This window comes from Podarcis cretensis, assembly GCF_951804945.1.
Source record: "Podarcis cretensis genome assembly, chromosome: 12".
In the NCBI taxonomy this organism is placed as follows: Eukaryota; Metazoa; Chordata; class Lepidosauria; order Squamata; family Lacertidae; genus Podarcis; species Podarcis cretensis.
In genome coordinates, this window is record NC_137181.1 from 27,565,782 (window position 1) to 27,593,028 (window position 27,247).

At 40.7% G+C, this 27,247-nt stretch overlaps 1 protein-coding gene across 13 annotated transcripts in view; it reads left to right on the plus strand.

Annotated features, from left to right (window-relative positions):
* The window catches only part of AKAP9 (A-kinase anchoring protein 9), a 115,827-nt gene that overhangs the window by 45,769 nt on the left and 42,811 nt on the right, over positions 1 to 27,247 (plus strand). For 11 of the 13 annotated variants that reach the window (XM_079948393.1, XM_079948398.1, XM_079948396.1 and 8 more), the window contains 8 exons: positions 841 to 931; positions 1,579 to 1,653; positions 2,640 to 2,993; positions 3,602 to 3,826; positions 5,173 to 5,313; positions 5,785 to 5,885; positions 7,115 to 7,323; positions 22,783 to 23,009. In XM_079948393.1, the coding sequence (XP_079804519.1) occupies positions 841 to 931; positions 1,579 to 1,653; positions 2,640 to 2,993; positions 3,602 to 3,826; positions 5,173 to 5,313; positions 5,785 to 5,885; positions 7,115 to 7,323; positions 22,783 to 23,009 (1,423 nt within the window). The remainder of the gene's footprint in view (positions 1 to 840; positions 932 to 1,578; positions 1,654 to 2,639; positions 2,994 to 3,601; positions 3,827 to 5,172; positions 5,314 to 5,784; positions 5,886 to 7,114; positions 7,324 to 22,782; positions 23,010 to 27,247) is intronic. The other 2 variants (XM_079948403.1, XM_079948395.1) reach the window with 2 other exon arrangements.

The following is a 27,247-nucleotide window of genomic DNA, read 5'->3' on the forward strand; positions in this document are numbered from 1 at the left end:
TGCTTGAGCGCTAAAGAGCTGCAGCAGAGAGTGTGGATGTGAGAGATCATCTGCAAAGCAGAATGCAGCAGTTGGGATAGCAGGGAAAACCTTCGTACTATCAAGCCCCTGGTATTCTATTGGCGCCGCAGTATGAGACAAGGATGAGGGTACCATGTACTATTTTAGCATGAAGGGAGGAGAAGAGGCAAATATACTAGTGCCTCTCCTCCCGGTAAGAAAGGGGGAATTGGTTTGGTTAACTGGAGGCGCCCTGACAAGCATGAGAGCGGCTTGTTTATAAGGTCCCACCCAGTGTGCTTTTAGGTTTTGGAAACTCCCAGACTTGACACAGATCACCCTTCAGCTATCTTTCAGTGAAATTGTTTTGATACCTCTGATATTTATGTTCTGTAGTTGTAAGAATTATGGCCTCCTTTTCATGTACAGTTGTACCTTGGAAGTCAAATGGAATACGTTCTGGAAGTCCGTTCGACTTCCAAAATGTTTGGAAACCAAAGCGCAGTTTCTAATTGGCTACAGTAAGCTCCTGCAGCCAATCAGAAGCCACAGAAGCCCCATCAGATGTTCGGCTTTCAAAAATAGTTTGCAAACCGCAGCAGTTACTTCCGGGTTTGCGGCATTCGGGAGCCAAAACGTTCGAGAACTCAGCTGTTTGAAAACCAAGGTATGACTGTACTTGCCACTTTTGAGAAACGATATTGATGATGTTATCTATTAATATTGGATTGCTTTGGAAAGTTTCATTGTATCTGTGACTCTGATGGGTGTTTTAACAATGGACACATCTTAGGAGAAGAAATGTCACCTAGTGCTTCACCTTTTAAATTTTCTTTTTAGCATTTCTGTGGAATCACAGGAAAATGAAGTTAAGCAGAATGGGAAGAATGCTAAAAGTGATCATCAACAATGTACAGAAAACCCTGAAGAGGTACTGTAGATTACTCTGGATTTTTACTTTTTTCCAGCATACTTTTTAGTGTTTACAAATAAGAGATCCTCATCAACATAAACCACACACAAGCACACACAAAACTTGTAAACAGATTTCATCTGGGATTAACTGATTTGCAGTGATCTAACTACCTTCAGCTTTATTTAAGTAGATTTGGGCCTCTTGAGCAAATGATAATACTGTAAAGTGATTTCATACTTGGTCAGGAGATTCTCCTCACTCTTAATAACTTCTATTTGATTCCGAGATAGAACACTCAGCATGTGTTTCAAAAGGGTAATGTGCTGTGTTAATTCTGCTGCAGCAAAAAAACAGGGCTTTGTGGTATGGGCTGTTATTACCTACAATATGAGATGCAGGATGAGTCACTGCTGAGCCCCTACAAAAACCTGTGCTTTAGCCAGTAAAAGAGCTGCTATTATATTACTTGTAGAAATCAGTGTTGTATACTTTGAAAGTCTATGCCTGGCCATCACCTTGCTTCACGCTGAAGGCATAGCTTATAATATGTACAGTTAACCTTTTAGAATAGTCAAAAGTGATTTTCTTTTTTTTAAAAAAAAATCTTTAAAAATGAATACATTTCCTGTTTCTGTTTGTTTGTTTTTTTAATGTATATATAGCTCACTAATGACATTGCTGTTACTGAATTTCTGGAAGAACAGTACCAAGAAAAATTACTGCAAGAAGTAGCAAAGGTACCATCTTTCTTGGGCAATATATTGGGGCTTAATTCAGAATCATGCCAAAACATGGTTAAGGAAGGTTTACTATAGTTTGGCATTACATCTAAACTGACAGACAGTGTATATAGGCCAACCAGAGAGCCAACTGCCTGTAAATACAGGAGTGCTGAGCAAACAAGACTGGCAAACAGTGTAAAGCATCATTTATGTGGTAGTTTAAAACAGGGTTGGGGAACCTAAGGCTGGGGGGTGGGTTGTCAAATGAATCCCTTCAAGCCTTTCTGTTCCACACTTGAGAGTCTCCCAGGGCCATACGCCTCATCAGCCCTGCACTCTCATCACAGCCTTTTGCCTAGCTTGAATGTCTCCTTGATCTGTGATGCCTAGATGAAGGAAGGAGTGATGGTAGTGGGTGATGGAGTATACAAACCTCTGGTTTTTGGGTGGCTGAAATGTGGCCAACTGTCCAAACATAAGAGTACCTCCATTACTTCACCCAGATTTGCCTTTGTGTCAGCTGACCATTGGCATGTGATTTCCTGTGCCCTACAAGTTGTCCGTGAGGAAATGCATCTCATGGTCTGGAAAACTTTCTCCAGACATGATTCAGACTGTAGTTTGGCTTCTTAACTATGGTTAGCACAAATCATGGTTTGATATAAACTGAACTGAGTCAAGAAGTACTCCTGTCAGTGCTGTGTGTATTGTGGAATACTTTGAGGAGTATGTTTTGCCTTATAAGCAAGTCCTTATATAGATATTGCCCGTTGTACTACTTCAACATCCCTTTAGCTAATTCCTGTTAACCCATGTATATTTCTGCCATTTATCAAATGTTACAAATGATTAAAAATAAAAATCATTTGTTTTGTTGAATACTTGTTATAATATGTATAATGCAAGCTTAATTTTACGCTGTCACTGATCATTCATTGATCTATATGGAAATCTAAAGTAGCTCCTCTCTTTCTCTCACTCTCAATTTGTTATTTATTAAGGTGGTGGTAACCATGAGCGTTGAGTTTGCACAGAAAAATGAACTAGCAAGGATTGCAAATCTAAAGGAAGAAGAAATGTTATCGGTAGTACCAATAGAAACTCAGCAAGAAAATAATTTCACTAGAAAGGAATGTCTTGAAAAATTCGATAGTGCTTCTCTTCTCATTTCGATGCCTAATTATGAAGAATCCAAATCACTTAGCAGAGAGATCAGTGAAGAATGTGGTGAAATTTCATCACTTGAAGGACAATTTCAACCAGATGTTAAGCCTGCTAAAACATTTGGGTTACACAACTTTGATTCAACAATCTCTTCCTTAAATAATAGAGAGCTTATGCAGAATTCATCTCTGGTAAATACAGTCAAATATATTTCAAAAAATTACTTTGAAAATCATAATTTGGTAAATTTTCTTTGTTCCAGGTGCATGGTTAGCAAACCACTCATTCTGTTATGCAGTACGCAATAATGCTTGAGAATGGGGGTAGGGTGGGTACCCTGTAATTGTGGGGGTTGATATTCAGCTTGTATAGTTCAAAGCAGGCTTCCTCAACTTTGGCCCTCTAGATGTTTTTGGCCTACAACTCCCATGATCCCTAGCTAGCAGGACCAGTGGTCAGGGATGCTGGGAATTGTAGTCTCAAAGCATCTGGAGGGCCGAGGTTGAGAAAGCCTGGTTCAAACACAATAATGTAAAAAAGGACATCAAAGACTAATTCACTAAGGTTGAATCCTTTACGCTTATTTTGGAGTAGGGTTTCTTGAACTTGATGGTTCCTACTTTGAGTATATATCTATAGGATGCATGGCTTTAAACTTCTTGAGTTTTAAAATCTGATGTTTCTCACTTAATAGGCCCGTGTATTTGGTGGTATACATGTAAAGCTGTATCTATGTAAGGTAAAAATTTTACTTCATGGAACTCATGCCATTTTTAATACTTGCTAACAAAAATTACAGATTCAAAATGAAGTTTCAACCTCCAGCATAGTATCTTCAAATCAGAGATCATTGTATGAAGAGCGTTTGGAAGATATGCGTCAAGAGCTTGTCCGTCAGCATCAGGAACATCAGCAGGCAACAGAAATATTGAAACAGGGTCACATGAAGCAGATGGAGCTGCAGAAAGAAAACCAAGAGATCCTCCTAGCAGAGCTTGATAGGCTTAAAGTACAATTAGCAGAGGTAATGTGAGCCCTGAGACAGGAAAGATCTGGAAATATGGGCCAAAAAACCACCCTCCCCTGCCCATGGTTTTCTATAAGACTTATGACATGCACAAACAGATGCATATTGTCAAAATAAATTAAAAAATTATCCAGTAGCACTTTAGAGACCAACTAAATTTGTTCTGGGTTTAAGCTTTTGTGTGCATGCACACTTCTTCAGATGGTATCTAAAGAATATGCTACTGGAAAATTTTCTAAATTTATTTCGACTGCTTCAGACCAACACGGCTACCTACCTGAATCTAGATGCATATTGTGTGAAGGATACATATTTCACTTGTTTGGCTTGAAATTTCCTTTATTACTTTTTTTAAAAAAATATATACAGATAAATTGAGTAGCTTTCTTGTCACTACCAATGCGGTATTGGCAATTCTCATAAACTCAAAGAGTCTTGAGGATATTTCATGAATTGAACAGTGGTCCTTGCCTTTTACAAGCATCAGTTCTGCGGCTGCTGCACTGTACTGAACCTAAGTCATGATTTGGTTTAGTTTGTCATCCGAATCCAGGCTCATGATTTAGCTCTCTCTAGGCAACCCATGAACAGAAATTATATAGATGTCTTTGATATGAGAATGAAAAGGTTCTACGTTTTGCCTGAGATTAAATAATACCACCCCATAAAAAATGCAAATAAAGGGGTGTTTGTGTCAATCTTATGGCAGAATTGATTAAGCAGAATGAATACATTTTGTTTGCCAATATATGTTAAAGACTCTTGTGTATGTACACAGAGAGAGAGAGAGCAAAAGAAAGAAAGAAAGAAAGAGAGAGAGAGAGAGAGAGAGAGAGAGAGAGAGAGAGAGATTCTATCCAGACTTGCGTTCAGTGGAGTTTTATTTGCATAGAGGAAGGGGAGCCCCAATTTCTCCTTTGCCCTTGCAGCCACCTGGAAAGCTATTCCAGAGGGCTACAGAACCCTCAAGAACAGCATAGAAGGTGGATGCAAGGGAAAGGAATAATGGGAAAAAATCACTGTGGTCCTCCTGCAGCTGAGAGTGTCTGCTGGGTTCCTTCCATGAATGCAAGTCCAGAGCCAACCCATATACACATAAAAATATTTGTGTGTGTGTGTGTGTGCGCGCGCACACACACACACACACACACACACACACTACTGAACTGTTTATCTTAGTGTCCTAATTTTAGACTGGTTTTCACTTTAATCCTGTGACCAAAATGAACAGAATTTTTAACGGTGTCATATCTGGGACCCAGCCTTATGATTGTCAGATACAGTATATATCTGATTCCTTTTGTGGTATTTCTAATGTTAGTGGTGTGCTCTTCTTTTTTTAGAGTGACACACTGGATAGTGAAAGCATCATCGCAGAAAGAGAACAAATGCTTTTAGAGGAACTAGAATCACTAAAGGAGCAGCTCCTGGCAGGGAGAGAGAAGCTACCCTGTGAGCTAAAAAACAGTGGTACTCAGACACAGGTAGTGTAGACTTTGGCTGTCTTTAGAAGCTGCGGAATGTAAATGAAGTAGCCTTGCTATTGTTGCTCTTTTCAGCACAGGACATTTTCCTATTAGGTGTCAGATTTACTTAAATGGGGTTTGATTGAATAAGAAGGTGGGGCATAGGCAGCTGACATGATATTGAAAGCAAACTCTAATTTTAATGTTGCTGTAGTAACGCCCAACAAGGAACTAAGAAACTGTTTACTTAGCACAGCAAACTTGATTCTTATAGGCTGTGACTAAACTATTTCAATCTGTAGCTTGAGGTATCTGATAACAGGATAGTTAACTATTACTTAAATCTATATAAAGCTTGTGGATTATGGTGTGGGGGTTTTCCCCCTCCCGTTTTCATAACATGACTGTGAAGCAGAAAAGCGTGCTGATTCCAATATGACGGGATTTTTGTATCTTTTTTCCTCTCTGCCATTGCCAAAACTTACCCAGGGTGAAAATGTAAGTCAAAATGAATCCAAAGAGGAAATTGGTGAAGGTGAAGGTGAAGGAAAGCATGAAGAAACTTCTCCGGATATCCTTTCCAAAGAAAGGTATGCTGTTAAGAAGACTGAGATATTTCAGCCTGAGAAACTTTATGCTAACAGCTGGAAGAAATTGCATAACTTTGAGGCTGATAGGTCAATGTCAATGATATGTTAGCACTTTGCTAGCAGTCAAGCTATGTAATGTGACTACAGATCTGTAGATGTTTTCATCTCAAGGCATTGCTTGACTAAAATGAGCCTGGATTGGATCCTTGTCTCTTTTTACTTTGAATGCTTACGCATTAAAAACTCAGGGTGGGGTGTTAAAATTTAATTACTGAATTAAATAAGTAGCCGTATTATCACTGGAATTTGTAGTGATCGTTAGTGCCTTGTGCCACAACTATGGCTGTGTTCTATATGTGAAACTGATTTGTCCATATACATTAAGCTCCATGATATTATTATACATTTATTCTAACCTACATTTACAGTTTGGTTTTTCGTAACAGTGATTTTGCTGGATGACAGATACAAGCTGTGTGATTACAATAAAAAGAACCATGTAATGTCGCTTGTGCTTTTCTCTGCACGATTCTCAAAGTGGTTTAAAAGTCAATCTCTCCTCCCGAGGAACTCTCAGAACCCTTAAACTATAGTTCTCATGGTTCTTTAGGAGAAGCTGGGACTATTTAAACTGGTGTAATGTTACTTTAAATGTATAGTGCAGATGGGGCCTTGGTTCTGAGCAAACATGTCCTCAAAAGTGCCCCAAAAATCTCTTAAACATGCATAAGTTGGTGCTCAAAAGATCAGTTCTATGCATGATTATTTGGGGTAGGCTCCATTTAACATAGGGGAACTTAATATACACAGGATCAAACAACAGAAAATATTTTTTTTTTTAGCCATCAAAATACTGTAAGAGCCCTCCTGGATCAGATCAAAGTTTCATCTCATCCAACATCCTGTTCTCCTTGGGAGTTGGAACCATTGAGTATGCTAGTAAACGCTTTTGCTTATTACACTACCTGGGGGAGTCATTTAGTTCTGATGTTCCATTATCCATGGCTTTGAGTCATTAACTTTATTCATGTGGAAGTAAGTGGTATTTGGTTCAGTTTGAGTTAATATGCCAATCGCTCAACTTTCTACCGTTTGTTGCTTACTTGGATTTCGTTAAGTTTTGTCTGCAGCTTTAAACCCTGCATCTAATATTTTTGTTACCGTTGTGTAATGTGTAATTCTCAATGCACAAATTTTGATTGAGTTCGCTTTCCGTTTTCTGTTTCCAGATGTGCCTTGCAGAAAGCCAATAACAGACTGTTGAAGATTCTGTTGGAAGTCGTGAAGACGACTGTAGCTGTAGAAGAAACAATTGGCCGCCATGTTGTAGGACTTCTGGATCGCTCATCTAAATGTCAGTTACCTTTTAAAAGTCTTGCATGGGAGACCAGAGCTGAGGATTCCACAAAATCAAGCATCTGTGTGGCATACGAAGCAGGTACTTGCAATGAGGCCATGCTCTCTGTTGCTTTTATGTGGAAGCTATTTGGAATCTGTACTGACAACAACAGGTGTGTGAAGGGAACTCTAAAATTTGGCTCTAAAACTAATTCTGTAATAAGAAACCGAAAACTGAGTTTGGATTTATATAGTTTAGGGCTTTAATTTTTAATTGGATCTTTTCCATGGAATGGAGTGGGCTCCATGATGCCATTGGTTCCATGGGATGTAAATTTCTAAGAACTTAATTGTATCTTGCTGGTTCAGGCCAGTAGTCCATCTCTTCCAGTGTCTCGTTCTCACAATGGCCAGCCAGAAGCCTGTGGGAAATCCACAACAGGATCCAAACACAAGAGCATTCTCCCCTTCTGTAGTTTCCAGCAGCTGGTATTCAGAAGCATCACTACCACCAACTGGGGATGTAGAACACAGCTCTATGTTGAAGGATGTGCTTTTGTAGGTCCCAGACAAAGACAGGGAGCTGGATAAACAAAACCCACTACCCCGCTGTGAGAATATTGATATTTGGCAGAAATTTTGTGTGTGTGTGTGTTTGAAGTAGTGTGCTTGAACAATATAATGATTTATGCTCAACATTTTTAATTCTGCAGCAGGTAGACAATTAACTGGTATCAGGCAACAACTACCATATTTTTCGCCCTATAGGACGCACTTTTCCCCCTCCAAAAATGAAGGGGAAATGTGTGTGCGTCCTATGGGGCGAATGCAGGCTTTCAGTGAAGCCTGGAGAGCGAGGGGGGTCGGTGCACACCGACCCCTCTCGCTCTCCAGGCTTTGCGGACCTCTCCGCAAGCAGCGGGAGCGCTCCCGCTGCTTGTGGAGAGTTGCCTGCGTGCTGAAGCCTGCGCGCGCTGAGCTCAGCACGTCCAGGCTTCGCGGACCTCTCAGCAAGCAGCGGGTGCGCTCCCGCTGCTTGTGGAGAGTTGCTTGCATGCTGAAGCCTGCGCGCGCTGAGCTCAGTGCGTCCAGGCTTCGTGGACCTCTCAGCAAGCAGCGGGAGCCAGCGCTGGGCTCCCACAGCTTGCAGAGAGCTGCCTGTTTGGGGGCTGGAGTTGGGGGAAGCTCGGGCGGGGAAATTCCCTGGGGGGGGGGATTTCCCCCCCCCAAAAAAAACTAGGTGCGCCTTATGGGACGGTGCGTCCTATAGGGCGAAAAATACGGTACATCTTAGTACAAGCTTGATGACAACTCCAGTGTCTCTCTTCTGTAAGCCGCAGCAATCTCAAAGTTTGTGCGGAGAGCTTCATTTGCTCAGCTTACTTTCAAGTAGACAGGACATTATGTTCAGCCATTAATATTGCAACCTGACTTAATCACAGTTTCTTGACCTATTCCATTCCATTGTAAAGATGATATTTCTGCATCAGTGAGGATCTCCACATACTTCTGTGTTGAATTTGCAATAAATAAATACAGTCATACTTCGGGTTGTTGTAGCTTCAGCATAAGTATTTTCGGGTTGCGTGCTGTGGCAACCCGGAAGTAACTGAGTGTGTTACTTTGTGTTTCGCCGCTCGCGCATGTGCAGACGGTCAAACTGATGTTACACACATGCGCAGAAGTGGCGAATCGCGGTGTGCAGACGTGGGTTGTGTTCACTTCTGGATGCGAATGGGGCTCCGGGACAGATCCCATTCGCATCCAGAGGTACCACTGTAAGTAAAATAGAAAACTGAATGTATTGGGCATCAGATTATTATATTCATTCCTGATTACCAGTGCTTGAAACTAGATGCTGAAGTAGATTTCCAGACCTTAGTTAAAGAAATCTGGCTGCATTGATGCTAGCCGTGGCTGATTTTAGACATAACACTAAATGCTAGTTAACAAGACCATGGAAGAAAGGGAATAATTTGTGCAGAAGAGGGAGTATTCCAGGTCATAGCACACTCCCAGTCTCTTAACCATAATTAACAATACTGCAACCAAATGAGACCTTAGTAATGGCTAATCAAACAGACAAAATAAAACAAGCACACACATTACCAGAAGATGGGAGCACCAGTAGGTCTTAGAACTTTAGAACATGTATCCTTGTCTATATTTACTATGGTACTGTAAACATACAGAGATTGGGAGTTAATGTTAAGCAATAGAGTATCCTTTGTTACACTTCAACATTAAAATTTCTTGTGTGAGCATTGTCAGAGACGGAACACTGTAATATGTTGACCAGCGGTCTTACCTCATTCTTAGTTTTACATTATGAGTGCTTTTACAGGGCCACTAAGGAAATGTTCCTACCTACATTATTACTGAAATAAAGTGAAGTGTGTTGATAAAATGCTTCTGGAAATGAACTTGCATGCTTGGCTGCCGAATATTGAAGCTAAAACGTCTTACAATTTTAATTAAATGTTTTCTATGTAACTCATGCTGATGAGATTTACAAATTACAGTGAAATAGGACTTATGAAAATGCCAATGAAGCAATTCCCAGAGGTTTTTTTCCTATTTAATAGCCTTTTTAAAAGCCTGGGACTGCTGTGGAATAGGTAGAGTGGAGGTTGCCGTCAAATGTATGAATCTTACTCCTGAGGTATGCAACAGTCCTCTCGAAGTTTAGGTGTTTGCAAATTGCTTTGGGGTTCTCTTGTTGTTAACGTTATCTCTGTTCTATGGCATTTCTACATTATTTAGTCTTCCTGTGCTAACGAGAAAGATCATGCTGTCTTTTGCTCTGTTGTTTTTCCTTCTTCTCTCCACTCAGTGTGGTCTGCTTGCTCATGTGGCAGAATGGTGATAGGAAATTTGCACGTTGTGCCTGGTTTCCTACTGGCAGACTGACCTAGTGCCTCTGGGGATATATCAATAGGCCACCAAGAAAGGAGGTGTGGGAAGAGATTGTGTAATCAAGAAGAAAAAATCAAAAGCCCTTTTTTAAAAAAAGAAAAAGGATACTAGGACATTGGAAGAGGGTGACATGGAAAGTTATTCAGAGAAGGTTCTAACACGTTTGTGAGGATTCATTTTCCTCAAGAACCCCTGGCTGACCAGCTTTCCTTGTACATAGTGTTTGGAGATGGGGTGGCTGTGTATTTTTGTTATGATTGGTGTTGCATTGAGAAGAACTGTATATGTTTGGTATGAGAGTTTGAGTAGGTAGATTTAGGCAGATTTAGGTCTGCAAGATTTTCTTTTGGCAGGGTGGGGTTGGGAGGAAGAGTAAGAATCTTTCCATTGTCTATTTTACCTGCCTGTGTCTCTCCCTCCCCTTTTCCTAACCCCATAGCACAGGGGTCGGCAAGGTTTACCTTGCTTGGGCCGGTTCACTCCAACGGAGATTACCCCGTGGGCTGGATCACGCACATGCCCGCAATTTCCAGCGTCTGTGTAGGCGCCATTTCCAGCATTGCAGAAGCGAGTCCCCGCGCTGTGCTGTTCCAGTTTAGCCCAGCACGCGGGGACTCGACAAGCAGGTGGCTTGGTTCAGGGGAGGCTTGGGGGCTGGTTAAACAACCCCCTGTGGGCTGCTTGTGGCCCATGGGCCTCAGGTTGCCATAGCAGGTCAGCGATGGCTTCCAGCCACCTCCAAAGCCTCTTAAGTGTGTTGCATTTGTTTCAACCGTTGTTTTGCTTAATTAACATGACAGGACTCCCCAGCAGATTTCTTTCTCAGGACTGAGGAACAGAATAAGTGTTAGATAGTTTCTACCCACCCCTTTCCTCCGCTGCTTTTCATAGCTACTACTCTAAGGACAATGACTGTGAAACCGCAAAGACTTTGCGGTTCACCTTGTTGGTACCACTGGAAGCTAAAACTCAAAGAGTATGGTGTAAGTAATGCTGAGGTTGCATGCTTGTCTCTAACCAGAAATCACTGCAAACAGATGCTTGTGACAACAGGGGAATGAATGGAACATTATCTGGATTTTCAAAAGCAAATTAGTGCTTTAATTGTATCTCTGTAGTCTGACTACAGTGGGGAGACTTGTGTGAATAAAGAAGAAAATGTTTAGTATTGCTTAGTGTGGATGAATGGTTGTTGAAGTTAGTGGAGAAAAAATATTGCTGGCATTTGTTAATAATTACTTTTTGTGTGGAAGAAAAAATGAATGAACCTGAGACATTTGGGTCTGAAGATTGGGGAACTATTGCCTAGCAGAAGGTAGAACAGTTGGATGTCATCCTAGAGTGAATATTTTATATTTTTTACGTATATAACTGACAGACGGAACATCGTAAGTCCTTTTTATGGATTTTTCTTTTTTCCTTTCTCCATTTTTTCTTCTATTCTTTTTTATATCCTTCCTTTTCTCTTTTTTCCTCTTTGGCGTTCCTTGGTGTCCTCTAATCTGGGACATTATTGGAATTATATACACATGAAGGTGATGGTTGGTTGGTGAATGACCCAGAGTGAGAGGCAGGGAAGCGAAGATCTCCCAATGTGGGAGACAGGGAGAAGAAAGGGAAGCTCCCAGGGGAGAGCTGGAAGGGTCCACCCCTTTCTGTGTAGGACGCAGATCTACCTTTGAGAGACAAAAATCTGCATTTTCTTTTCTCTTTCTCTTTATTTTCTTTTCCTGTTTTTGTTCTTATTTATGTTAGTTTTTTATTGTATTATATTATGAAAAAGCCTTAATAAAACCTTATGAGAAATAAAAAAGAATTGTGTCTATGCAGGAGAAAAAGCTAGTTTAGGATCACTCTACTTAGGCAGTATTATGTAGTTAATACTGTATTGGCCGGAATATAAGCTGCACCCGAATATAAGCTGCATATTTAAAAGTCGGAGGGGGGGGGAGAAAAAAAGACAATACCTGAATATAAGCTGCTCCCTTCCTAGCCTTGGGGGAGAGGACGGGGGATTATGTGCGGGGCGGGCACCCCTTCGCTGTGCTCCTGGTGCTGTTTGCCCCGCGCTCCTGGCTGCATACTGGATATTTTTCGTAGGGTCACAAATATAAGCCACACTTTACTTTTTCACAGTCGGAATTTGAGAGAAAAGTGCAGCTTATATTCAGGCCGATACGGTATATTATTTTATCAAAATGGTTTTGAAACTGTTTTGTGATTGTTGTTTGACATTACCATAGAGCAGGGATAGGCAACCTGGTACCCCTTCTAGTTGTTGGTAGTACCATAACTACTGGTCATGCTTGGTGTGGTTGATGGGAGTTGTAGTACAACAACTTCCAGCCCCGGACTCCCCATGTCTCATCTATGTTGGCCCTCAGTTAGTCATTTGTTGTAATTCTGCTCTTTGGAGCATAGGTAATGTGTGCAGTAAAATACAAGACTATACTTGCCTTCTTAAACTTGTACTAACTTGTCTCAGTATTTAAAAATAAACACTGATGAACCTTGTCATACTGATTTATAGAGCATAGAATTTAATGACATGACATTTTGTTCGCTACCTGTTTCAGCACAAAGGCTTCTAATTTTTATTATAAAAATGAATTGTTCATTCTGTGAACAGAAAGAGTAAGAGTGCATCATAGTTTAATATGAAGAAATCTACACCTTCCATTCTCAGTATGAGAGGGGGGCTGCCTTTATCCTTGGCTCCAATTATGAGCCCTGCTTACTATTTGTTTGTATTATCATTATCATTATTATTTTACTTGCCCTTTGTCACAAGATCCTAGGGTAAGTTATAAGAATAAAATATACAATTATAAAAACAAATAAATCTGTTACAAAAAAGTGAGAAAAAACACACAATTTAAAACAATTTCATATATGCCCTTATCACATGGCTCACTCAGTAGAGCCTGAGGCTCTGGATCAGGCACTTCCAACTCCCAAGACACTGTGATCTACTCATAGTTGATCGACCTGTTGAGCATGCATAGACTAGATGATCCTCGTGGTGCCTCCCAGCTCTATAATTCTATGATACTATGATTCTGTATAAAACAATACAAACTTTTTAAAACAGTTCCATGTATGCAAACAGTTAAAATAGTTCCAGTACAGATGCAGACTGGGATCTCCACTTAAAAGGCTTGTTGAACGAGTATGGTCTTCTGGAGGCACCAAAAGGACAACAGAGACAGGCTGTCTAATATGTGACCAGGGAGGGGGGGCGGATTCCAAAGGGTAGGTGCCATGACACTTAATGAATTTTAAACAAGAGTTATGCTAAAGTAGTGGATATATATTTAAGGCTGTTTTAGGTGTACCTTAAGTTTCTCTAATGTGTGAATTATAAATTCACTCTGATTTAATGATATTTTTTTTAGATTAGAAAAATCGTGTTAGCCATAGTTGGTCTCACCAGATTACAAAGCTTGGTTAAGGAAAAGCAAAAGGCAAGTAAAAGCTTCCAATTCCTCCTGGCCATGTAGGAGTAAAAGAGTCTTGTGACTTGACCATGACACTTGTGGTTGGTGCTTATTACACTAAACCATGGTTTATTGTGATGGACAAACACAGCCAGTATATGTTATAAGAAATGGTTTGGAATATTAAGTTAAATGCTGTTTCCTTGAATTGGCCAACTATGTCAGCTGAACTCACATAGTTAAAAACATCAGTTCCTATAAAATACCCTCTCAATTTTAAATGATACATAAGGCCAAAATACACATTTGGTGATAAATTGAGATAGCACAGCTGACTGGAATTTAGTAAGCAACTCTATTCTTTTGGTGTAGTATGTCAACCAAGCTAAACAAATAAATCCCAGTAGATTTGGGGGTTTAATGTTAGAGATGGTTATATAATCAAGGACTTGCTGTGCCTGCAAATAATTATCTACCACTGTGCTAGTGCAATAGTACAGAACTCCATGTGGTATTATACAAGAATGCTATCTGGTCTGGAACTGAAGACTTTTTCAGATAAGAATCATAGAATCATAGAGTAGGAAGAGACCACGAGTCCAACCCCCTGCCAAGCAGGAAACACCATCAGAGCACTCCTGACATATGGTTGTCAAGCCTCTGCTTAAAGACCTCCAAAGAAGGAGACTCCACCACACTCCTTGGCAGCAAATTCCACTGTCAAACAGCTCTTACTGTCAGGAAGTTCTTCCTAATGTTTAGGTGGAATCTTCTTTCTTGTAGTTTGGAACCATTGCTCCGTGTCTGCTTCTCTGGAGCAGCAGAAAACAACCTTTCTCCCTCCTCTATGTGACATCCTTTTATATATTTGAACATGGCTATCATATCACCCCTTAACCTTCTCTTCTCCAGGCTAAACATGCCCAGCTCCCTTAGCCGTTCCTCATAAGGCATTGTTTCCAGGCCTTTGACCATTTTGGTTGCCCTCCTCTGGACACGTTCCAGTTTGTCAGTGTCCTTCTTGAACTGTGGTGCCCAGAACTGGACACAGTACTCCAGGTGAGGTCTGACCAGAGCAGAATACAGTGGCACTATTACTTCCCTTGATCTAGATGCTATACTCCTATTGATGCAGCCCAGAATTGCATTGGCTTTTTTAGCTGCCGCGTCACACTGTTGGCTCATGTCAAGTTTGTGGTCAACCAAGACTCCTAGATCCTTTTCACATGTACTGCTCTCAAGCCAGGTGTCACCCATCTTGTATTTGTGCCTCTCATTTTTTTTGCCCAAGTGCAATACTTTACATTTCTCCCTGTTAAAATTCATCTTGTTTGTTTTGGCCCAGTTCTCTAATCTGTCAAGGTCGTTTTGAAGTGTGATCCTGTCCTCTGGGGTGTTAGCTACCCCTCCCAATTTGGTGTCATCTGCAAATTTGATCAGGATGCCCTTGAGTCCATCATCCAAGTCGTTGATAAAGATGTTGAATAAGACCAGGCCCAAGACAGAACCCTGTGGCACCCCACTAGTCACTCTTCTCCAGGATGAAGAGGAACTATTGATGAGCACCCTTTGGGTTCGGTCAGTCAGCCAGTTACAAATCCACTGAGTGGTAGCATAGTCAAGACTGCATTTTACCAGCTTCTTTACAAGAATATCATGGGGCACCTTGTCAAATGCCTTGCTGAAATCAAGGTAGGCTACATCCACTGCGTTCCCTTCATCTACCAGGGTTGTAATTCTGTCAAAAAACGAGATCAGGTTAGTCTGACATGACTTATTTTTCAGAAATCCATGCTGACTATTGGTGATCACAGTATTCCTTTCTAGGTGCTCACAGACTGTTTGCTTAATGATCTGCTCCAGAATCTTCCCTGGTATTAATGTCAGACTGACTAGGCGGTAATTATTTGGGTCCTCTCTTTCCCCCTTTTTGAAAATAGGGACAACATTTGCCCTCCTCCAGTCTGCCGGGACTTCGCCTGTTCTCCAGGAATTCTCAAAGATGACTGCCAGTGGTTCTGAGATCACATCTGCCAGTTCTTTTAATACTCTTGGATGCAGTTCATCTGGCCCTGGAGACTTGAATACATCTAAACTAGCCAAGTATTCTTGTACTATCTCCTTAGTTATTCTGGGCTGTGTTTCCTCTGCTGAATCATTTGCTCCAAATTCTTCAGGTCTGGCATTGTTTTCTTTATCGGAGAAGACTGAGACAAAGAATGCATTGAGGAGTTCAGCCCTTTCTGTGTCCCCTGTTTGCATTTCACCATCTTCTCCTCTGAGTGACCCCACTGTTTCTTTGTTCTTCCTTTTGCTACAAACATACCCATAAAAGCCTTTTTTTGTTGCTTTTAACCTCTCTAGTAAGCCTGAGTTCATTCTGTGCTTTAGCTTTTCTGACTTTGTGTCTACATGTGCTGGCTGTTTGAATTCCTCTTTGGTGGTTTCCCCCCTTTTCCATTTTTTGTACACATCCTTTTTTAATCTTAACTCAGTTAAAATTTCTTTAGATAGCCACCCTGGCTTCTTTAGGCACCTTCCATGTTTCCGTCTCATTGGTATTGCCTGAAGTTGTGCTTTTACTATCTCCCTCTTAACAAACTCCCAGCCATCATGAACTCCCTTTCCTTTTAGTATTACTGTCCATGGGATCTCACCCAGCACTTCCCTAAGTTTTATGAAGTCGGCTTTCTTAAAGTCAAGAAATTGAGTCCTAGTATGCTTGGCTGCTCCTTTCCGCTGTATACTGGTTAGGACCAGATCTAAAATGGCTGTTCCTCTTGTTGCTTCTCCCACTTTCTGGACAATGAAGTTGTCTGCAAGGCCAGTGAGGAATCTGTTTGACCTTATGCTCTTGGCTGAGTTTGACATCCAACAAATATCCGGGTAATTGAAGTCCCCCATTAGTACTATCTCCCTTCCTTTTGCATGCTTGGCCATCTGTTCCAGGAAGCCATCATCTATGTCCTCCGTTTGGCTTGGGGATCTATAGTAAACTCCCACAATGAGGTCCCTGTTATTCTTCTCTCCCATAATTTTGACCCAAATGCTCTCACTTTGGCTTTGAGGTTCTAAATCTTGGATCTCTTCACAGGTATACACATCCCTGACATATAACGCCACTCCTCCTCCTTTCTTGTCTGGTCTGTTTCTCTGAAATAGATTGTATCCCTCCATTATTACATTCCAGTCGTGGGACTTATCCCACCAGGTTTCAGTGATGCCTATTATGTCATATTTAGTGCTGTACCAAGAGCTCAAAATTCCAAGATAAGACAAAATTCCAATGCAGAAAGTGCCTCCATGTAAAACTAGGACACCCCAAAAGTTGAGCTTTTTTTAGGAAGACCCCAAATTGGGTAAAATACCAGTAAAACATAGCATATAAATCATATGCAGGTTACCATGATTTGTGTTGGTGCACCTACACAAACATTTGCTATGTAACCATATTGTATTTATTCTTAACTATTGATATTTATTGCAGATCAATGCAAAATTCTTTGTTCAGGAGCAATCTAAGACTTTCTGAAGGAGCTTACACCAGTGTTGCTGCCTGTTACGTATTCAGTAGTCTGTGTTTGCTTGAGCTTGAGTCTGGATTAAGGATTCTGAGCCTCTGTGTTCTGATTTGATATCCAATCACAGAACAATTTAGGATTTGGGCCTCTGCCATTGGCCCTTAATCTCTGAGTTATGATTCACAGCTTGGAAGTTTAGATAGTCAATCATGTTGGGAGTGGGAGTGGCCCAGGCCTTCAGAAATGTATATAAGCAGTTGCTTTGCCCCTGTTGTCGAGTTCTGTTAGTGCAATAAGGATTGGAATAATTTTGGAATACGTCCAAGCCAAGTTAATGTGCCATGACTCTGCTTCCTAGAGGCACGGATGAATAAGAGGAAATGAGTAGCGCTGTTAAGATGGCAGCAGCATAAAAGTTACTGCACAGGAAGAGAGAAATCTCTAGCTTTTACAAAAATTGTGTGATTAATTAAACCTGCATCAAAATACAAAGAAACGCCCTCTCATATAAAACAGTTGTTAGGAATTGCGGATTTAAAATATAAGTCTTTAATCTTAAAAATTCATCTTAAGATGCAATCATATATTTAGCATAATCTGTCACTTCATGCTTTGTTTTGGTTTTATGTAACTCATTGAGATGCTTCTTTGAGAGGGTGTGTGAATGAAGGCCTTCTTTTGGACTCTTCAAGGAAGGCTTGCTTTTGGGTGTGGTCAGCAACTATAGATGGCTAAAGAAACAGCTGTCTTCGTCACTAGTGTAGGGTGAAGCTGTATGTGTAAGCCAGAGTAAAGTATATATTGCAAAACTATTCTGAATTCATGACAGGTAAATGGAAGTTTAGATAGCATAAGGACAGGATAGACGGAATGGCAAGGGAAAGGTTGGGATTTGGCTATGTCTGAGCACCAAACACAACACAGAAAGGATCATTTTTGATAGGTTATATATGGGGACTATACCTTATGTAAATAGAAGTGACATTAATGTAAGACGTCCAGCAACTCATTCTTATTTATAGAGAGCTTATGTCATGGACTGCTGAAGCCTTCACGATGCATTCAATGATTCAGTTATTTTACAGTGTCCCTGTTCAGCTTTTCCTTTGTAAATGATAAAAGCTTGTAACACTCCACAGGTTTCGTTGGAATCAGTGTTATTCTCCCACAAATTAGCTAAATATTATGTATAAAAAAGAATAGAGTAGTTGGCCATCCAACATGCATTATTCGGGTTTAATGTTTGTTAGTGCAGTGGATTAGACTGTGCATTATGAACAGTTAGGAATGGAAGGTAGCTTCTGGTGTTGAACCACCTAAAATGGCATCCTTGACTCACAGCTCCTGTGAAATAGCAACCAGAATCAAACTGCAAAGGTGTGGAGGAGTGGGAAGTTGTTTTGGGTCTGTTGTCATACTGACACTTTCCCTGTTCACACCAAGGCATTCGCTCCCCTGTTGCTATTCAGCCTCCACTTGCATAGGCTTGCCAGAAACTGAGGCAAAGTCTACATCTCAGCCCCATAAGTATAGCCTGAGGTGAACCAAGGGAAATAATTCTCCCCTCTGTGTTGGCACCACTGTGTGGTACCAGATGGAGGAACAAGCATGATTGTATGAGCTCTTGGCCAGAGTTGAGCATCCCACCATTGGCTCAGCTTCCATTAGGACAGGGCATAAATGGGTCCCATCTAATCACAGAAGCTGCTCGTACCAATTGTCACAATCTTAGAGCTGTTTGGTTAATAAATAGCTAGAGCCAACACAAGGCTTTAGAAATGTACCGTAACTTCAAAATATTTGTACAGTGGTGCCTCGCAAGACGAAATTAATCCGTTCCGCGAGTCTCTTCGTCTAGCGGTTTTTTCGTCTTGCGAAGCAAGCCCATTGACGGCTTAGCGGATTAGCGCTATTAGCGGCTTAGCGGCTTTTAGCGGCTTAGCGGATCAGCTGATAAGCAGCTTAGCGGCTTAGAAAAAGGGGGGGAGGGGAAAAAACCCACAGGAACTCGCAAGACATTTTCGTCTTGCGAAGCAAGCCCACAGGGAAATTCGTTTTGCGAAGCGCCTCCAAAACGGAAAACCCTTTCGTCTGGTGGGTTTTCCGTCTTGTGAGGCGTTCGTCTTGCGGGGAACCACTGTAATCACTGTAAAAAGGCGGACATTCAGCCCTTGTATATCAAAGGGGAACGGGTGGAGAGGGTGGCGGAATTCAGGTTTTTGGGAGTGACTATCGATCAGGGCATGACTTGGAGCGCAAATACCACTGCTCTGGTGAAGAAGGCCCAGCAGAGAATTTATTTCCTCAGACTTTTAAAGAAGAACAATCTGAGTGAGAGACTGCTGGTGTCCTTCTACCGAGGCTCCATAGAGAGCATTCTCACATACTGTATTTGTGCCTGGTTCTCCAGTTGTACAGCTAGGAAGAGGAAGGTGCTCCAGAAGGTCATAACCACAGCCCAAAGGATTATTGGTCATCCTCTCCCATCCTTGGAAGAACTGTACGGTTCCCGTTGTCTTAGGAAAGCAAACAACATCCTGCAGGATGCATCTCACCCGGGATACAGTCTGTTTGCACTACTGCCTTCTGGCAGGAGATATAGAAACATCAAGTCAAGGACAAATAGACTGAAAAATAGTTTCTATCCAAGAGCTGTGGCCTTTTTAAATGCTGTAACTCGATAGTGTGACCTGGGAGTTTGATGGGTGTGGGTGTGGGTGTGGCTGGAATGTGGTTTGTTTGGTTGTTGTTGTTGTTTTGCTTTTGTTGTTTTTAAGGGATGGCATCCAATTTCGTTGCACTTGTGCAATGTTGCACTTGTGTAATGACAATAAAGAATCTATCTATCTATCTATCTAATCCTTTCACAGCCACTCTGCCACTGGAATACATAAGGGAGATTTACTTCATAATTGTACGTATAAACACTTGAAAAAACACGAGCTGCTTAAAACAAAGGCTAAGTCAGCACAAAACCTGCTGATTTGATGCATGAAAACCTCATAGACCTTAAGAAGTTCAAATGTTCTTGCACATCTGTGTAATTCTATGAAAATAGCATCCTGTATTCTAAAGTAGCTTACTGAAGCACAATACATCCAGCCATACAAGCTCAGCAAAAATTTCCTGTCAGGACTTAGATTATAGGGTATGGTAGATTAATGTGAACTACATGCATTTTCCCTGCAAGGATAAGTTTAAAGGTTTTTTTTAGTTAGCAACAGTTTTAAAATCTCATGTTACTTAAGGGGGGTTAGAAAAGCAAGCAAACCTACAATCTCTGCAACCTAAATGACAAGGGTGCATTTCTGTTTCCATGAAAAGCATGATATAGCTGGAAGACAAGAGTTAAACTGGCAACGGAGTCAGCTTTGCTGAACTGCATGGCACTGCTAGACTCTTAACCCACAACCATTCCTCAGGTCTACAGCTACTTGAGGCATGCTGTGATGCACCTTCTGAAGTTAATGCCCTACCCAGAAGGACTAATAGTGAGGACGCATGGCCAAAGCTGCAAGCTTGGGTGCCCTATTTCCTGGGTCAAAGGGGGCATTGTGCAATGGCATGCAGTGTAATGAAGTTGTGGATTGGGCCAGAGTAATATATACCCATTGGACTTTGCACATAGCTTAGAATACGCAGTAACTAATATATCTTTGTAATTGACTGTATCTTTTCTGTAGCTCTGCTTACTGTACTCCAGGTTCTTATTTGTCAGAAGCTAAGCAGGGTCTCTTACCTGGTCAGTACTTAAAGATGGGTGAACTTCAAAGAGCATCCGTTGCGTCCGTAAGTGGTGTCGGTGGCTCAGTACGGGGTTATGCTTCACCTCGACTCAGCCTTAACCAATGTATTAACATTGACCAAACAGTATCCTGGATGTGCATCTCAAAGGTCCTTTCTACTCTGAGGATATTAAAGCTCCTGCAGTAAATACGCTTTGACACCAGGAGGCTCTTCACCTCCTGATGGAATAGTAACACTTTGCATATTGTAAAAAGGGTGAGCGGTTACGTTTGTAGAAAGTTTTTGCTTTTGTTTTTGTTTTTAAGAAGGGTTTGGAAAGTTTTTAAACTCTTCCTTTCTCCAAATCCATCCTAAATGTTGCGCAATGAGTTGGCCGAAAACATTTGCCAGCAAATCCCTAAGGGAACTGCACGCTGATGGCTCTGAGTTTGAATCCTGCAGGGCATGTAAAGTGCTTTGACATCCTGTGCAGATGAAAGGTGCCATGTGAATGTAAACTTGACACTCATCCAGCTATTCATTCCATTCATATAAAAACTATGTTATTTTATTTTTGTTCATGGAGTGTTGCAGTTTTACGGAATTTTTCGTTGGCCTTACGAAAACTATAAAAGGAGATATGTAACAGTAATTCATATTAAGGAAAATATTTCATGGATGTTATAAAAAGTGGTACACCAAGGCTCTGAAAGCCCAAGCAAGATGTGTTGGTGGTGCCTACTGCAATTCATACTGACTAGTTCACCAAAGAGGAAAGGGCACTATAAAGTTATTCCTATATAGACCTCTTGCCATGGTCCTGATTCAGACAGAGCTGAGAAAACTGCAGTCCTTAAAGGCCTGAGAAGAGTGTGCCTGTGCGTTCCCTTCTTGTCTCTTCCTACCCAGCTGCCTCCAGTTCTTCTTTTAATGGCAGGTTCACATTGCAACCTAATGGAGAAATTGTGCTTTAGTCCTTGACTATTATTGATGACATGAAATCATAGTTTATTAATTTAAGATGACTCTTACATCTGAACCAGGACTTCCTTTTTGCTGCTTTGGACATGAAAGCTCTTGCAAAACTGCTGCTGCTGCTGGCTTCATTACTGACAGTGGATTTTAATTTTAAACTGGAAAATACTGATCAAAACTGAGATCTGAGAAAAAGGCAACATTGGGTAAACACAGAGGCAGGGTGCTCTTTTGTTTTGTTTTAATTTACACTAGTGGTGGAGACAGTATACTTCATTTGCTGGGAAATCTAAGGGAGTAGACTTCTCAGGAGGAGACTTAAGGAGAGATAAAGTTGGCCCCAAGCAGGCCAGTTGAGATCAGGAATAATTTTTCCCCAACCCATATATCCGTCCATAGAATTGCAGCCCACTTGGTATATCTTTTTAAACAAACAAACACAAAAACAAACCCTGATGTCGACATGAATAGTTCCCTGATTTAATTGCCCAATAGTAATTTATTAAGGACATAATCTGAATGTTATGGCTCAAAGTGGTACTGAAGTGCAGTCTGCTTACATTCTATATGCTTGCAATGTGCAGCTGCTTATTCCAAACTGGGACACACTAACAGAAGCCAATAAGATCAGTTTCCAGTTATGCACCCACTATAAGAGGAATAGACTATAGCATGCTACAAAAATATTTTTCTTCTGTTAGTATCTCCTTTTCTATTGCCTGTTTCTGCTTGCTAACATTCTCTCTACCTTATTTGTGTAACTTTTAGTGCAAAATGTATTTTTTGTTGTTGCTGTGATGTCCTGCTTTTACAGTGTAAGTATGGCCATATATTATTATATATGTTTATTTGTACTATTTATTTGATCATAATTCATTCTGTATATATATATATATGAACCTGTTTTACCATTTTTAATACCAAAAAGCTTTACAGGACACCATTATTCATATTATTATTATCATTATTATTATTTTTGTGTAGAAAAGGCATCGTCTTCGTATCATGGCAGCGATGTAGAAGGTGATGGGCCTAGCATGTGGTCAGAAGTCACAGATGAAGGCCTTGAACTCTCACAGTACCTCACGGAGCATGGCTTTGCTGGAGTGGAAGTAGACCCCAAAAATGAAGAGCTGGTTTTAAATATCAGTTCTCGACTTCAGGCAGCCGTTGAAAAACTTCTGGAAACAATAAACGAAACCACCAATCAGGTAGCACTCCTTAATTATATTCTTAGTAGATTATTGAGGAGCGGGTTGCAAAACACTATTGGAGACAGTATAGGTTTTGAAAATCTTCTCCTTTTGCGTATCATCGCAACCTCCACTCCCCCTTCTCCTTAGAACTTGTCCCAACCACACCTTCTCCCTTAGACCCCCCTCCCCCCCTCTGCTTATACTCCCTGCCTCGCACTGACATGGTTGCCTTGGCCATGGCTGCAGAAGTTGAGGAGCAGCGAAGTGGTAGGATGGTTATGGACAGCTTTTCTTTGCTGTCCCGACTGTTCCTCAGCTGCCTGCTTGGAGTTCCCATGTTTCTCTGCTTACTTCCTTCTCTACTCCAATGCTGCTGAGGCCAAAGCAGCAATATTGGTGGGCGGTGGGCAGTGGCAGCAGAGCTGAATGGTTGCTGGGGAGCTGCCCTGGGTTTTCTTCTGCGGCTTGCCTAGGCTACCTGATACCTGTGTTCATCATCTGGGCCACCTGCTCACCTGCACTGTCACCTGCCTGTTCACTCACTTGAGTGGGCTGCCCCCATCTCTATCTCCATCATCCTCATCTGCCAACACTGCTTTTCCTTCTTCACGTTGTAGTTCACAGAGCCATCTGTTGCTGGCGCCATGCAAACCACAGCATGATGACATCCTTATATATTATATAGTACTGTAGGATAGTTTTAGAAAAGTAAGCATTAGCATCTCTTAAAAAGGTATCTACAGCCCTGATACCTGTTTATCTGTTGAGCCAGGTGTATTGATTTTCCACCTCCATCTCCCCTTCTGGTGGTGGTACACCTACAATAGTATATGATTTTTGGGGATTGTGTGGTAAGTTTTTCAGATCTTTTGAAATCTCTGTTATGTTTTCAGAGGTTTCTTTCATTTAAATGTATTTAAGACAATGACATAAACAGTTCAAAGTTGTGATAAGCTAAATCAAATTGTTTGAAAGTTGTTTCTTTGGTTGCCATGACTTTGGTCATTCCTTCCTTGGGAGAGCAGATATTTCTCGTTCTGTGGATTTAAACTCTTATAGGCTGGTGTGTGTATCAATTAGTTGAAGGGCCAATTCTTTGGGTACAGGGAAGCTGTGCACAAACATTGTCTAGTACCTCAAAGCGAGGAAGTAAATTGGATTCCTTCAGACCTATATCATCGGTGCCCTCAAAGTGTGGAATGTGTAGTTGTTCCCAGTTTCAACTAGTGTTTATACAGTTCTTATTATTTCCAGAAGGATAGGTGTATGCCAGTGTAACTTGCAATAGGATTTCATTTGCAATGCAGTTTTTTCAGTGTTGGCTTTCCTAGAAAGGAAATACTTCATTTTAAAAACTAGTGAATCGTAGGATTGAATAGGTCTTGCATCCTAATGTTGTTTCATTGGAATTGTTTCAACCTGCTTATCCTATTGGAAGCCTTTTATCTTTCCATCTCAATATTTTTCTGCAATATTTTGAGTCATCACACCTAGGTGTTTACCCATCTCTTCTCCCTCCTCCTCAAATACTTGGAACTTTTAGAATGGTGCCATGAATGTGCACACCAAGTTTAAGTCCGGTTTTTCAGTGCTGAATATTTCCCTATCAAAAAGGTCAGTTTTAACCTGAAACCTAGAACGACTTTTGGAAAAAGCAATAAATTGTAGCATGCATAGTTTTAGTGTTCAAAGAAGAAATCACATTTCTTACATGCCTCAAAATGGTCTCACATTTGAACTTGGAACTTGCATCATAGTATTATAGCCTCAGTCTATTAAATGCATTTGAAATGAATCTCAGTGCTCAAATGAGAGCTCCTCCATCCCTCTTAGAAACAGGTGAATGGATCAGATACATCTTTGAATTTGAAATGTACTATTCTATTTCAATGACAAACCTAGACAGCATCTTAAAAAGCAGAGACATCACCTTGCCAACAAAGGTCCGTATAGTTAAAGCTATGGTTTTCCCAGTAGTGGTGTATGGAAGTGAGAGCTGGACCATAAAGAAGGCTGATCGCCGAAGAATTGATGCTTGTGAATTATGGTGCTGGAGGAGACTCTGGAGAGTCCTGTGGACTGCAAGAAGATCAAACCTATCCATTCTTAAGGAAATCAGCCCTGAGTGCTCACTGGAAGCTGAGGCTCCAATACTTTGGCCACCTCATGAGAAGAGAAGAGAAGAGAAGACTCCCTGGAAAAGACCCTGATGCTGGGAAAGATTGAGGGCACAAGGAGGAGGGGACGACAGAGGACGAGATGGTTGGACAGTGTTCTTGAAGCTACCAACATGAATTTGACCAAACTGCAGGAGGCAGTGGAAGACAGAAGTGCCTGGCATGCTCTGGTCCATGGGGTCACGAAGAGTCGGTCACGATTAAACGACTAAACAACAACAGCAATTCTATTTCATATCTGTCTATCAAGTTTAATTTTGTCAACTTAGTTTCTCAAGACACTCTTGCAAGAGAACAAGTAGAAAATGCCCAGCAAGTTAAATGGAATATTTATTTTCTAATGGACAATAAGTGCATCATTTTACAACTTGTTTCTTCAAAGGATGTAATCAAAATCTTATTCTCCTTTCTATCTTCCCTCATCTCCCTTAAACTTCCAAAGGAACTATGTTGTGATGATAAGGTGATCTTTGTGCCAAAAAAATCTAGAAACAGTATGAATTTGGCCTATCATCTAATTCATGAACTTCCACATTGATCCTAATAGAAAGAGAAACCTTGCTAGGAGTGTTTTTCAAGCTGTCAACATTAAAGATCTGGAGATGCAACTGTATTTTAGAAATGTTCTTTTTTATAAAGCATTGAAAATAGTCTTTTAGTCTTGAAGCTATTGTTTTATTCCCTTATGAATACAGCTTCTCTGCTCTGACTTGGATTTTGAATCTTGTCGGGCAAGGTTTACTGTGGGTGTGCTAATTCAAATTCCATCGGCTTGTGTACCTGCAGTAAAGAAATTAAGCCACTCCCATTGTCCTGACCTCTTCCTCAACAGAGGCATTGAGAGAGAGAGCCTTTCACTTTGCACGGTGAAGTTTTATCTAACGTCAGGAGAATTCTTTCAAGAAAGTAATCAAAGCCAAATAGTGTGCCACTTTCTGTATGTTTGACCTCACTGTAGCAGGTGTTTTGTTTTGTTTTTTCAATTGACAACTGCTGCAATTTTTTTTGCTGTAATGGATTGATTAACTGCCTGTTGCTTGTCGTTACAAGGTCTAATAATGAAGATACCTTGTTCCCTCAGTGAATGCCTGCCTCACATTACTAATTCTTTTTGTTTAAAATACCTTTTCGAGTTTGGTTCTGAGGGGAAAAGTCGTAGTTCAGTGAAGTCTGCAAATGTTGACACTTTCTTTTCTTCTCAAGTTGATATTTACTTGGGCTTCTCCTTCCTTGCGGGTTACTTATCCGGATGTGAACTGATAGTTCCTGGCTCTCTGCAGCAGTCAGACAACTGGTGAACTTCTCTGCAATTTTTTGTCAGTATATTGAAACCTTTCATAGCTAAGGCAAATAGCCCTATCTGATAAGCAAGGGCAGCAACGTTATTCTTGAATGGATTCCTACCGTACATATTGGGCATCAAATCTATTCAGTGGCTTGAAGTCAGAAAAAAGCGAGGAAGAAGATACATATGAAGTTGAATCTCGTGTGCCTTTACCATATCCTTTTCCTTTCACCGAAGAGTTGGATGAAAATAACTCTGTAGTTGTCAATACTTCAATTTTTCATTTTAGACGCAGGAAAAATGAGCATAGAGTAAGAGTTGTTTCAAAAATTTCTTTGCCTACACCCCCTTATTCAGTAAGTATTAAAGAACCTGAAGGAATTTTAATCTTGCTGTACATGTGTGTATGTGTGTGTGTGTTACATGCTGGCAGAAATGGTAATGGGAAAGTTTTAAACTATATGCTGTACTTGATAATATTTTTGTATCTAAAGCAGTTTTTATTTTGTAAACAAAGCTAATGAAACTTTTTTCTTAAATTATTGACACTACAATAGAATTGAATTCAGCATACAGTGCCAGTATTAACATTATAAAGCAGACGCACATGTAACGTATTTGTAGATATCTGTTATTTTAGTGTTTGCTACTTAAATCTAAGATATGACAGCTGTGTATCTGAGCCATGTAGCATATCTAGCTATTATTTAACAATCACATTTATTCTCTTTGTTTATTTGATTTTATTTATTTGATTCACCCCTCCATGTCTTTCGGTAAAATATATTTGC